We start from the raw sequence: 14358 nt of genomic DNA on the forward strand, positions 1-14358 counted from the left end.
GGCAGGTGGATCTCTGTGAGTTCGAGGCCAGCCTGGTCTACAGAGCTAGTTCCAGGACAGGCTCCAAAGCCACAGAGAAACCCTGTCTCGAAAAACCAAAAAAAAAAAATTTCCCAGATATGAGGTTTCTCCTCTAGTCTAAGTTATTTTGGGGGCTGGAGAGATGGCTCAGCCATTAAAGGCTAGGCTCACAACCAAAAATATAAGTTATTTTGGGCATGGCTATACTCACTTTTCACTTGACATTAACTGACATTTACTTGACACTGGCCCCAGGAAGGAACTCCAAGTAGTCAGACATATAGATTACATTTTATCTTAAATAAGTTTCACGAGACAAATATTATTTTCATTATTATAGTTTTAAATGTAATTTCCCATAGTCACATAGCTATTAGACAGCATTACTGAGACATTTAAAGCAATAAGGTTTATGCTATATAATTTTTCTATGTCAGAATATTTTTGGCTAACCATATTGCTTTATGATAAATTACCCTCTCATGTAATTAGTCAAGCAACCATTTAATTGTCAAAGGTTTGAGAGATAATAAGTATAAAATGATTTGCATTTAAATATTTAGGAATGTATGTGTATATTTGTGACCATTTAACAAACAGGCCATGGATTTTGAAAGAGATCAAGGAGGTGTAGGGGAGAGATTGGAGGTAGGAAAGGAAAATGGGAAGTAATATAATTATAAAAACTATAGTTAGTATGCAAACAATTTGCATTGTTAAGGAATTTACAAACTGTATTAACTGCTCAGTATTTTCATTTCTTTTTAAAAGTCGCCATAACTGTCTCTATGTGTGTTGTGTAATCATGTGATGTAAGGACAAGATTTTAGGGTAACATTTCTCTCAACCATGAATTAAGTGTTCTTTGGAAGTTATTTATACTTTTGGGATCTCTTCATCTTTTAATATAAAAATATAGATTAGCTAACTGCCAAAATTATTATGATTTTGAAGTTATGACAAAATTCTTGATATTACGCTCTAGCATTTGGGGCTATTGTCAAACCGATCTTAGTTAAGTTTGTAGATCTTCATTGTGCCATAATTTTCTGGTCCGTCTGCCTTCATGAAGACAAGTTTCATAAGATATAACAGAAACTGGAAATAGTGTTTTATAGAATATATTTAGTTATATAGCTGGTTTTCCTTCTGAAGACATAGGACAATGTGAAGTGCCCCACAGCACTTTATTACTATGGTTATAGCAGTAAACCTACTGCCAGGAGGAAAGCAGAAGCTAGCTTAGTCAGTCCTTGCTATCCTGAGGAATTGGTTACGGGATCCACTCTGGGTACCAAATTGGTAGATGCTCAATTTCCCTATAGAAGCTGGAGTGCTAACTGTAGGTTATTTACATATATCCCCTTGTAAAATTTTAAACATACTTAAATATGGTTAGATTACTTATAACACTGACTACGAGGTAAATGGTCTGTTAATAGTTGTATATTAGAAATGAAAAATTGTTTCAATGATTCAGAAAAAAAAAATCAACATCGAGGTTACTCATGCACGATGCTGTTCTAGGCATCAGGGAGGAACTGGGATATTGAAGATAGCGCCCAAGACTGAGTCTTCTGCTCTGTGCTGCGATGGGGGCTCTTTCTTTAGGTTGCCAGCACTGATGAGAGATATCAGACGGTACAGCCAGGGGCCACCAACTGCTTCACGTAGAAGAGAGGCAACGGAACGAATGGTGTGTGGTTCGGAAGTTCAAGAGACCTCTGTTCATGGGCACAATATAAAACCTGAGAGTCGTTTTAGACAGAGCAATAGAGATGGGAAAAGGAACACAGGAGTGACCATAAAAACAGGTTTCCATTCCTATCTTCCCACTGGCTTCCACTTACCAGGGTTTACAGAACATGTCTGTGACGACACATTGCTGTGTAATTGATCTCACATGGGAAGAACTGTGGTGCCTTTCAAAGTGGACCATGTTCTTCCCAGCTCCAGGAGGAACGCCCCTGGAATTGCCTCAAGATCTTGCCATGTATTTGAGTATCCCCACAGATAGATAGCATTTCTCTAATCTTGCCATGTATTTGAATATCCCCACAGATAGATAGCATTTCTCTAATCTTGCCATGTATTTGAGTATTCCCACGGATAGCATTTCTCTAATCTTCCCATGTATTTGAGTATCCCCACAGATAGATAGCATTTCTCTAATCTTGGATGGTAGGTTTGACTCTTTGGAAGAAGTACATACACAGAGTCATGGTTGCTGAGTAGTACCAATCATTTCAGAATAACTTGTTGTAAATAAAACATCCTTTGAAAGAACAGAACTTGATATAATGCAGTTTTCCTCTTTGATCACATGTCTGTTGATTTTGCTACTTCCTTATTTGTTGGGTTTCACGGTTGATGCCACCTCTCTCTCTCTCATACACCGCATCTGGCTCTCTCTGTAACAGGCCACATCTATCTCCCCCAAGTTAGTTTCATGTCTCTCAATCCTCTATGAACCCTCCCTGTCAAGCATTTCTTCCAGTTCCCCGAAACTAATACTTTGAGGCATTTAAATTCATTACTTCTGATACAATTTTATAAAATTTATATTTTATCTGATTATAAAAAGGAAATGCATGTTCACTGTAAAAAATTATAAAATAAAGAAGCACAGTAATGAAAAGTTATCATTTAAAAAATATTTTTCTTATTTTACGACCTTTGGTGTTTTGCGTGCATTTTAAATCTGTATGAACTTGTCAGATCTCTTGGAACTGGACGACAGACAGTTGTGAGCTTCCATGTGGGTGCTGGGAATTGAACTCAGGTCCTCTGGAAGAGCAGCCAGGGTTATTAACTGCTGAGTCACCTCTCCAGCTCTGAAAAGTTATCATTTATTTTCCTAGAAACCCAACATCTGTACATCAGTATAATCATCTCTTTCTCTATTTACAGCTCCCTCTTTCCCATTATTCTCTTCCACCTCTTCTTTTTTCCTACTTCTGTTCCTCCCTCACCCCTTTCTCTGTTCCTGTGTTTGGGTCTGTGCCTGTCTTTTCTGTGTGTTTCTCCCTCTTACACACATAAGCACACACAGGCACACACCTTCATCTTACGGTCTACACACTGTTTACATTCTCTTCTCCCCTGACTGGACTATGGCACTATTTTCTTTACACTGCTCAGCACTTCAGAGTGAAGATTCTTCTATTTTGAGCTATAATATAGCGCTTTGGTCAAGTCAATGGGCAGCCCTTTTAGGAGACATTTGCAAGGACTCAACTAGCGTGACCTCTGATTCAGATAAAAACAGATGGATAATTCCATTTGCCTTTGGATTATAGTTCACCGTCTTGCCTGTGGCAGAACACTCTCAATGGAGATGAACTCTTTGCCTTAGGGATGGCTGTTTACTAAATGACTTGTAAAAAATCACATGTCATCTGTTCTCTTTAACCATTTATGACTGGGTGGGAACAGTACCTAAGTTTCCATCATGAGGCTTCTTGCCACCCTGCAAGGGAGCAGATGGTAAGTATTTACTGCCAATGTTCCCTTTTCCCTTTAATTTTTATCACTTAGAGCACTCCCTGCAGCAGTGTCATGAGTTTCACAGAAAATGGAGTGGTTATTGAGTTATTATTTACAGTTGGAGCTAGAGGGCATTTACATTTTGTAAATCATAAATAGATATTTGATGACTTTTTACTCGGCATGGTATTTCATTAAGGTTAGCACCAGATTATGACATCATGGCCCAATGGACATATAGTCAATCTTGATAGATTTCGTTATAACTTTATTAGCAATAAAAATAATTCCAGCTCTACATGAAAAAAATGTCAGGGAAACAATAAAAACAGAATAGATAATTCATGAAGATATTCTAAATTATAATGTGGATATCTATGGAAGAATATTAGAATATGATGGCCTCTTGATTATTATCTTTGTCTGATCACAGAGTTGCGGAGTAAAAGTGGGATTGGAAGAATGATATGAACAAGATATTCAGGTTAAACTGAGTTCCTAGCGGCGTCGAGTATTGCCCTATAAAATTAAAGATGTTTAGCAACATGGAGCTCCTAGGAGAGTTTGTTGTACTGATGCTTATGAGGAGAGAGAGTCAAGGAAGACAGAGGGTATTGGGGAGCAGAGACAGACATATACAGGGTACTGTCTTTGCTCAGAGACTTGAGTGTCTTAGTGACAACTGAGGAGGTGAAAACAGGCAGGACAGATGGGCCTTTCAGTAGGAGATAACGAAGGAAGAGGAGTAACTACATACAAATGGAGCATTGGGGAATGCATCAAACTAGGCAAATATTCCCAGTGTACAGGGAATGAGAAAACGCCAGACACCTTGATGCCACATCAATAGAAGATCAGTGACAAACTCTTATGCAGGCTATTTAAACCTTGTCACTTGAAACCAAGGAAACAAAGCAAAACAAAAACAAGTAATAAAATAGGGCTGAACTTGCGATAGCAAAAGAAACTAACAATGCAATTAGATTGTGCTTCTAGGTCATATAGTAGATTATTGCTGAGCCAAGAAAATTCTGATGACATGACTTTGCCTTTGATTCAATTTGTTCATATTTTGTTTTTCCTGTGTTTACATATCTTACATATCTAGGTTTGTGCTACTTGTGTTTGAACTGAAGTTTTAATTTTTGAAAATAACCTGTTTAGTAAAGAAATACATCTATAAATGGGTTGCACTGTTTCCAAATCTTCCCTACAGTTCCAGCATGGTTGTGCAGCATTGCTAAAGCTTAGACTTTCTTTGTCCATCTGCTGCCTCTGCTTTAAAGGCAGACAGAATATTCTCACAAGGCTATCTGAAAAGACTTTTTAAAACCTTTAAAAATATAGTTATAAATTAAACTATAAAAATAATTGCCACTGGGCAGTGGTGGCACACATTAATCCTAGCACTCTGGGGGTAGAGGTAGGCAGATCTCTGTGAGTTCCAGGCCAGCCTGGTCTACAAGAGCTAGTTCCAGGATAGGCTCCAGAGCTACAGTGAAACCCTGTCTCAGAAAAAAAAGAAGGAAAAAAATTTGTCATAGTTAAACACAAATCAGGTATTGTGGTTCATGCTCACAGTCTCAGCACACAGGAGGATGACCCTAAACTCGAACCTGGGTTATGTATTGAGTACCAGGCCAGCCTGGGATGTGGAAGGGGACACTGGCTCTAAAACAGATGAGCAAACAAATAAAACAAGCTATGATTTGTCTCGATCCTTGAAAAATACATTTACTTCCTCTTTGGGTCTGGTCTCTTGTTGCTGTCTGTGCAGGAGATGGTTTTCCAGACCTTTCCACTTGCTCAACCATGCTCATTGTAACACGTTCACTCTGTCGCTTTACGAAAGGGGGCTTTTCTTCAGGAACAGGCAATGTTTCTCGCCTTTGTATTCACGTGGGATAATAACTTTATAATGAAATACTGGCGAACTATTCTACAGCGCTGACTAGGGGCCAGTCAAGTGTTCTCTCTCTTCTCATCCTGTGACAGTTCAGTCACATGATTGCTCCGTGAAGTAGGTTCCCGAGGTCAGCACTGATGATGAAGAGAGTGCTGCACAGGATTTGAACTCTGGCCCATGACTCCACAGTTCTTACTCTTATCTGCTCTGCTTTTTGTGACACATACCTAAAACAGCCACGACATTCACACATAGTTTCCCCTACTAAAAACATAGGGTTCGTGTCCAATTTTAAGATCCAGTAATTCCATTTCCTGTAGTTGAATTTTGTGGGTTTTCAAGCAAAGCCACTGTGCATATGTGTGTTACTCCTCTGTTCTCCTGGCCCCAGCAGCTCTCTTCTCTGCCTCAGTGCTGCTATTCAGTTTTAATTTAAGCATCCTTTGTTGCAGAAGACCATACTTTATTCACATGCTAGTGCTTTTCTCTAAAGTTTTTATTTTTTATTTTTGATGCATGTCCTCGAGAGAGCTCTGCCGGTATTCTAGTGGTGAAAGTATGCACATTTATGAAGTAGATGCACATATATGAAGCAGATGAAGACAAATGCGTCCATGATAGCACCATATTCTCTTTAGTGAGAGCTTGTTTATATGCTTCTTTTTCTATTTTTTGGACACTATCTTATTTAATCTCAGTAACACTGTGAGGTAATTTCAAATATCTCGTTTTTATAAATGAGGCCCAGAAAGACCAGGGGACTTACTGAGACCACATAGGCCATTATCAACCCCATTTATCACTCCTGTTGTCTGACCTGTGAGCACTAGGTGCAAGGTTTACTGTCTCTTCCACTATTATGAAGACATATTTAATGAGTGAATAGATTTATGTTCCAGGCTCAGTTGTGTTAGAAGGTGAAAACTTCATCCTCATGCCAGACGTAACAAGTTTTCCCTTGCCACATCTCACTTTTCTTGGCCACATAGTTGCTCTTTCAATCTTTCAGTAAGGGCTTCCCAAAGAGGTAGCTGTCAGCTTTCAGCTGAAGAGATGCTGCCCCATCTCCAGAGGTCATACAGTGATGTGCAAAGACAGGTTTTTGTTATTGTCTACAACAGTCCCACAGCAGAGTTTTCCAATCTCCCAATGTCACTGTTCTAAACAGTGAACAAGTTCCATTTTACATTAAACTTTGCATGCAATGTTTAGCATATTAGAGGGTAGGTGAGATGATTCGGTGGGTAAAGCAGGTTTCTTTCAAACCTGACAGTTTGATTTTCCTCCCCTAGGGAAGAGAGAGCTGACTCTCGAAAGTTGTCCTCTGACTTCTACAGACACGCTGTGGTATACGCATACCTCAACACACACACTCCAAATAAATAAATAAATAAATAAATAAATAAATAAATATATAAATGAGATTTAATCATATTAGAGGTAGTGCTATGACTCTACTGACTAGAAAAATACTAGAATAAAAATGAGGGGCCTTGTTTGGGGTTGTGATTGTAGCATGATACAAACTGAAGAGTTTGAAACATTTTACTTGTACGTGAGATTCCATCTCAACAATGAAAACAACAACTGAAGGGAATTAGAATTCTGAAGTAATTACTGATCTTCTTGGGAAAACACTTGAGATTGTTCTGCATAGAATCCTTCCTGAATCCTTCTTTCAGAAATGGGAGAATCACTTTTCAGCCTTCGGCTAAGATCAAATGTAGAAATGGTGGAGAGAAACCAGGCACAGGGAACACCTGTCCTTCAAAGTACTCTCCCACACGTAACCCAGGAGTGCTCCTTTCTCATGCAGTCTACAGAACATATCCCATTCTCGGATCTCCATCATCTCCTCTCCTTCTCGGAGAGGAATGAATCAGCACCTCTTTGTGGTACTGGACTCTTGGGATTGAAAATGTACTCACTCATTAGTGGACTCTAGCCATAAACCAAGGTCATTAAGCTGATAGTTCACAGGCCCAGAGAAGTCAAATAACAAGGTGAACCCAAAGAAAAACATATATAGATCCTCCTGGAAATTGGAAGCAAACAAGATTGCTGGGCAAAAGTTGGGAGCATCGGGGTGGGGGTAGGGGTGGGGGTGGAATTGGGGGAAGGGGAGATGGGGAGAGAGAAGGGAGAAAGGAAAGACTGGAGAGAGCTTGGGGGAATGGGAGGGTGGAGATGGAGGAAGGGCAGATATAGGAGCAGGGAAGAAGATATCTACATTAAGGGAGCCATTTTAGGGTTGGCAAGAGACTTGGCTCTAAAGGGGATCCCAGGTGTCCATGAGGATGTCCCCAGCTAGGTCCTTGGGCAGCAGAGGGGAGGGTGCCTGAACTGTCCTTGCCCCACTATCACACTGATGATTATCTCGAATATCACCATAGAATCTTCGTCCAACGACGGGTGGAGATAGAGACAGAGAACCTCATCGGAGTAACGAACTGAGCTCCCAAGGTCCAGTTGAAGGGCAGAAGGAAGGAGAAGATGAGCAAGGAAGTCAGGACCGGGAGTCCACCCACTGAGACAGTGTGCCTGTTCTAATGGGAACTCACCAAATCCAGCTAGACCGGGACTGAATGAGCCTGAAATGAAACCAGACTCTCTGATTGTGGCTGACAATGGGGGCTGACTGAGAAGCCATTGATAAAGGCACTGGGACTTGTTTCTACTGCATACTGGCTTTTTGGGATCCTAGTCTATTTGGATGCAAAGCTTCCTAGGCCTGGATGTAGTGGGGAGAGCCTTGGACCTTCCACAGGGCAGGGTCCCCTGCTCTCTCTTAAGGAGGGAGGGGGAGGGAGGAGTGTGAATGGGGGAGTAGGAGGGGAATGGGAGGAGGGGAGGAAGTGTAAATTTTTTAATGGAAAAAATAAATAAAAAAAATAAAAAAATTCCACTACACATGAAATCACTTATTGCTTAGAATCATAAATTTCACTTTGAATGCCCTGCGATTAATGTTTCAACTTGGTCTTCAAAAGGGAAAGTTGTGCCAGTAGATATGCTTCTGGACCAGACAATGCCTAGACCACAAGACTATGACAAGTACTGAGCTACAATACTGATAAAGACCAGATGACTCTTGGGGCTGATATTATCTATATCTTCCCATGTGAGACCTTCCCATAAATATAGACATAAGACAACAGCAAAGCTTACAATATATGGTAGGCGCAATGACGTCACTTTCCATCTCACTGACAGGGTTTGACACAAGGCAGCTGTAGTTTCCAATGTCCTCCTTTGTCACTGGAACAATCCAAAGGGTGTCGTTTTGGGGAGAAAACGAGTGGCTGGAGTTGATGCAAACAGGTTTCCCATTTTTTCGCCACTGGTAAACTAGCCTGGTACCCCCTTTCACCTGGCAGGTCAAGGTAATGTTGCCCACATACTCCACAGCCCCAGAATCAGGATGTGACTGAACCACTGGCTTCATGACGGGATCTGCAAGATCAAGAGGCATAGAAACGATTCTTTTCCATTCATGGGGGGGGGGGGCAGTAAAACCTTAAGAAGCCTTTCCAACAGAGAGTCCTGGGGAAATTATTACAACATTTCATATTTTGTAAATGTAGACAGCTTGGGTAACAGAGGATATTAAAAAGTCATAGAAGTTTAAAAATGGTAAAACATGAAATGTATTTACACAGGTACAGCTAATAAAATTCTAGAACCCGAATTCAAGTATTGACAATTAATATATTACTTTCTATATCATGAGTGGCTGGAAGCCCGGGGTTCCACTTTTCTATTCATTGAGATTTCTCCACCATCACGCTTCCCCATTCTTTTTCTCTGAACTTAAAAGTTCATGCGAGTCAGGCAAATGCTTGTCTGCCATGAAGGTAACTCTTACAGGCAAAGCAAATGTATACAGTTATTCCCTTTTTGACTTGTAGGGTACCTAAAGCACCTGGCAAGAAGGGATGTGGCAGCCTCAAATTTCTAGCCATCATCTGAAGAGTAAATTACACAGCTCATGTGGGGCACATTTGAGAGCGTGTTGGGGCGTTATTCAAGAGTGGCATGTACACGATTTCATTAACAAATTAAAGTCTACATTTCAGTCAACACTGGATTAATTGGACAGTTGGATATGATATATTATTGAGATTTTATTAAAGTTGGAATATACAAAGCAAATCCAATAGAAGTTCCTGTTAGAAAGTGAAGTAATGAGAAACTAGCTTTATTTTATAAATGTGGCACTCAGTAGGCAATTGGATCAACATGGAAAACAAGAAGACCACATTTCTTCCCTGGCTTTTCGCTCTAAGTACACAGATAAGGTTGGTAATTACATATGCATCCACTATCATTTTAACAAACATTACCAATCTTCAAAATTCTTTCCTCTGTTTGATAAAATAGCGACTTGGAAGCCAGCAAGATGGGTCAGTGATAAAGGCAATTGCTGTCAAGCCTGAATTTGATCTCCAGATCCTACATGGTGGAAGGAGCGAAACTACTCTAGTAAGTTACTTCTGATCTGCACATGTGCTCTGAGGCGTGTTCTGGAACACACTCACACACATGTAAGTAAACAGACAACAGACATAAGGAAATAGTTACTGATCTGCACATGTGCTCTGAGGTGTGTTTTGGAATACACTCACACACATGTAAGTAAACAGACAACAGACATAAGGAAATAGTTACTGATCTGCACATGTGCTCTGAGGCGTGTTCTGGAATACACTCACACACATGTAAGTAAACAGACAACAGACATAAGGAAATAGTTACTGATCTGCACATGTGCTCTGAGGCGTGTTCTGGAACACACTCACACACATGTAAGTAAACAGACAATAGACACAAGAATATAGTTACTGATCTGCACATGTGCTCTGAAGCATGTTCTGGAACACACTCACACACATGTAAGTAAACAGAAAACAGACATAAGGAAATAGTTACTTGTTCAGAGTTAAATGTCCTACACTGGCAAAGAGAAGAGGCCTTTACACTTGTCAATGTATTTTTCCTGCACTTTGGAGAGACAGACTTTGATAGTCTTCACCTCTGTAAGATCACAGAGTACACAGACGCCAAGGTTGTAACACATAGGCAGCCTGTGACTGGATCCAGCACTTTAAGCTTTGATTTCTCATCAAGCATTCAGTAAAGTTTGAAGCTTCTTTCTTAGGCAAATATATCATGTATTATCCTACAAAGGAAATTGCATCAGGGTGCAAACAGACCTTATTTTCCAGCCTAGGGGAAAAGGAAACAAATGAAAGATTAGGAAAAGTGAGGTTGAAGCGACTTGGAGGGGAGCTGAACAACTTGAGGACATCTGGCATTTGTTCATTTAATTCAACCCTTTGTCTTCTGTGGCAAAAGCAAAGGGTTTGCAATAGCAACTTGTGTATGTTATTATGTTTTTTAAAAAAATGAATTGTGTACACTGATCAAGATAAACACATCCCATTTGTCTCTGTGTGGGGATGCATGTGATATGAGATAGCTAGGCATCATAGTAACCGAGGAAAGCCAATCACTGGACTAGTCATCCGTATCAAACACAAAGCTGACATTCCCCTTTTGAAAAAGTTTTTGCTTAGGTTCTTAAAGCCTATTTACTAAAGGTTTTGGTTTCATTTCCCTGAATAAATCCAATGTTACAGTCCAGGTAAGGGCTGTCCTATTAAAACTTGTATGAAAAACTGTTGAGGGAAAAAATTATGAAAATTCTGGCTAGGTAATTCGCCCCTTTCTCTACAATTGCTCTGTAGACACCTGGTCTGGCAGTCATTGTTTTAGTCCCCTGTAGCCTTTTTTGTCTCTCCCCTCCCTCCTTGCTCCCTAGGGGTACTGAGTTTACTATGGCTAGCACAGCTCTGAGCGCTGAGAAGAAAACAGCAAGTATACAGACAATGTTCATCTTCCCACAGACCTCATGTTCAAGTCAGGAAGAGAAACACTAAAAGTTAAATACAGGTACTATTTACAGGTGATGGTAAGTTCGATGAACAAAGAGAAAAGCAGAATTAAAGTCAGTGAACAGTGTGTGTGTGTGTGTGTGTGTGTGTGTGTGTGTGTGTGTTTGGGACTAAGATGATATTGTTATATAGAGTGGAGAGACGTCAGAAAAGGCTTCACAGATACAACAATTGAGATGCCTAAAAGAAATAAAGAAAGTGATATTTGGGATAGAAACTGTCTGGATATAGTGAAGACTGAGAACAGAGGACCTGAGATGTGAGTGTATCCGTCCTGTTCAAGGTAAAGCAAGAGACCATTGTGGCCAGAGCAGAGGGTTAGAGGACAGAGGTAGAGAATGGAGTCAGATGGGTTCTAGGTATGCTGGGATCTGAACATTATTGTTAGTGCTTTGACACCCATTTCAGTGCACTAGGAAGCTGTGACCGGTGTTTGCCATGACAGGAGGAAGCAAGAGCGGAAGCATAGATGGTAGGGAGCAAGCTATTACAAATCTCAGGTCAGGACAGTTAGAGGCAGGAGCAAAGCAGCGCTGGAAGCACCTGGAGTGCCTTTTAGGGTTCCTGCAGACAGGGTGTATGTAATGAGAGATGGGATTGTCTGAGATGTATGCAAAGTCTTGGCCTGAGGAAGCAATCGAATCAATTTAATTTTTAGTAAAATGAGATACTATTGTCAAATAAAGAGGACAAAGAAAAAGAAGTTGAATTTTGTGCATAGTATGTTCAAGGTATGCCACTTACAAATTTTCATAAGAAAAAACAAATGTCTGAAGGTTAGTTGACTAAGTCTCCTTTGGGGCGCATTTCCGCAAACTTCTATTGTCCTGACATAGAGTCCTTGGCTCATCTTCCCTTAAATGTTGTACCAAATAAAAATATTCAAGTGATCAAAAATAGGAACCTTCACAAAATACAGCCTACAAATGAGAAAATAAGATGTCCATACCTCACTTTTGAGGCAGCTTTATTTAAATCCTAAGAAAACAGTATGTTTCTCTTATTGCTTAAAGGTCTGTTGCTGGGCACTGGGCACCTCCTCTCCATACAGATATCATTAAATCTCAGGAAACCTTATAGATAGGTAATGGCATTAAGGAAACTTTGAACATTAATTTATTCACTTGGAGTTGGGAGAGCCTAGGGACCTTCATAATCTGAGCCTCCTCTGCCTTGACCTAGCCTCTTCTCCATTGTCACAGAGGACTCACCATCAACGGTGACTTGTATCTTCTGACTTGAGGAGAGAGTTCCATTTCCCTGGATGTTGACCTTCACAATGTAATTGCCCTCATCAGTGAACTGCAGCGGATTGATGAGGAGAGAAGCATTGGGTGGCATCATGGTGAACTTGTGTTGGTATTCCAAGTCGGGAACGACAGACTCGTTCACAGAGCCCAGCAAGTATTTGGGCATTGTGTGTGGTCGCTCAAACAGCCAAATGATCTGGATGCCAGACGCTGGAGTGTGGAAGCCATAGTGCACAGGGAGGTAGAGGCCCTGTCCCCTGATGCCATGGACAGTGTGTGAAGGCACGGTCACCTTCAGCCCCAAACAAACACCTGCTACAAAGAGAAAGAAAACTGTGAGTACCCTGAGCCACATCTCATAATAAAAAGGTACAGTTACAGTGGGTACTCAGTCAGATGATAATCCCTTTCAAAGAAGAAGGCTTCTAAGTATTGACTATTCCAGTACCAGTTACAGGTAGAAGTAAATATTTGTCTCTCAAACCTTCTGCATTTGAAAGACTACACCCAGTGAGAATACTAGCTGCATGACTTCTCTAAGACAAGGCAAAAAGGAGAAGCAGAAGCTATTATCTCCTGTAATTACAGAGTAATAAAGAAAGAAGAACTGAGAGAGATTATAAGCTCTAAAGTTCAACAAAGCTATTAAAACATATTTGAAATTAGACAATGTCAACTTCATATTTTGATGAAACTGCAGTTCCTGAAATATGAAGGGATACTTCCCTGCAACAAATTTCTGCAAAGTCTTCTGAAGTAGCTCCATATTCGATTTTTGGAAGTCCCTCCTCGCTTTAGTCAAAGTCACAGCAAATCTGAGTAACCTAGTAACTGTCACAATAAACTACATTCAGTTAAAAACAGTCGTTCCTTGTCCACAGAGGACTCGGACTGCTGTGTGAGGAACAAGGGGCAGACTTGGATGTAACAGAGTGGAGGAGGAGGAGCTCATAGAGATACGAGGGCAATGATAGCAGGGACGAATGGGGAAGGATGCTAAGACCATGGGACTTGTGGGCAATTTTACTCTATGCAAAATGAAAATGTTACTGGAGTTTTGATATCAGAGGAGGGACGTGACTTTTCTAATGATTTATTTGTCTCCCGCCAGCTGGGATGAGAATGGGCTGAACAAAGAGAAAAGCAGGAACACCAAGGTATCTCGGGAAATGACTACAACAAAGCAGGCAAGAGATGGGGCTTTACCAAGCCATGGTATACTGGGCAACATAAGAAACGACTGGTTCTACCAAAGAACAACAACAATAACAAAACAAAACAAAACAAAACACACCACACAGCTACTGCACTGCAGAGAACTTCTGGCTTTGGCACTGCGGTGGGGAAATCAGAAGTCCATATAGGGCACATGCACTTTTAGATGCTCACTAGACATCCAAAAGGCAATGCTGAATGGACGTGGTGATCACGTTTTCATTATTAACTCATTAATGGTAGTTTAGGACAGAATTAGAGGCCTGAACTGATGTGAGGCATGAAGCTCTTCCCATGTACAGTCTTATGCAGTGCTTGTGTTGTTTGGGTCCATGAACATACTGCTATGGCTAATCTTATGTTTGTATATGCCTCTTAGCTTCTGGAACCTGGAGCTCTCTCTCTCTCTCTCTCTCTCTCTCTCTCTCTTTCTCTCTCTCTCTCTCTCTCAATATATTTATATACATATAAACATATTTACCATTTGTAATAAAAAAGTCCTTTCAGGATACCATACTTTTAGAAC

The 14358-nt window shown here is 40.5% G+C and overlaps 1 protein-coding gene across 1 annotated transcript in view; it reads right to left on the bottom strand.

Annotated features, from left to right (window-relative positions):
* Hepacam2 (HEPACAM family member 2) overlaps positions 1-14358 on the bottom strand; it is a 52183-nt gene that overhangs the window by 24890 nt on the left and 12935 nt on the right. Inside the window, exons 2-3 of the mRNA XM_041675581.1 lie at positions 12579-12932; positions 8582-8866 (exon numbers count right to left, since the gene is read on the bottom strand). Coding sequence (XP_041531515.1) covers positions 8582-8866; positions 12579-12932 — 639 coding nt within the window. The remainder of the gene's footprint in view (positions 1-8581; positions 8867-12578; positions 12933-14358) is intronic.

This window comes from Microtus oregoni, unplaced genomic scaffold (genome assembly GCF_018167655.1).
Source record: "Microtus oregoni isolate MIOR12 unplaced genomic scaffold, Mior012 000026F_ref0000081, whole genome shotgun sequence".
Taxonomy (NCBI): domain Eukaryota; kingdom Metazoa; phylum Chordata; class Mammalia; order Rodentia; family Cricetidae; genus Microtus; species Microtus oregoni.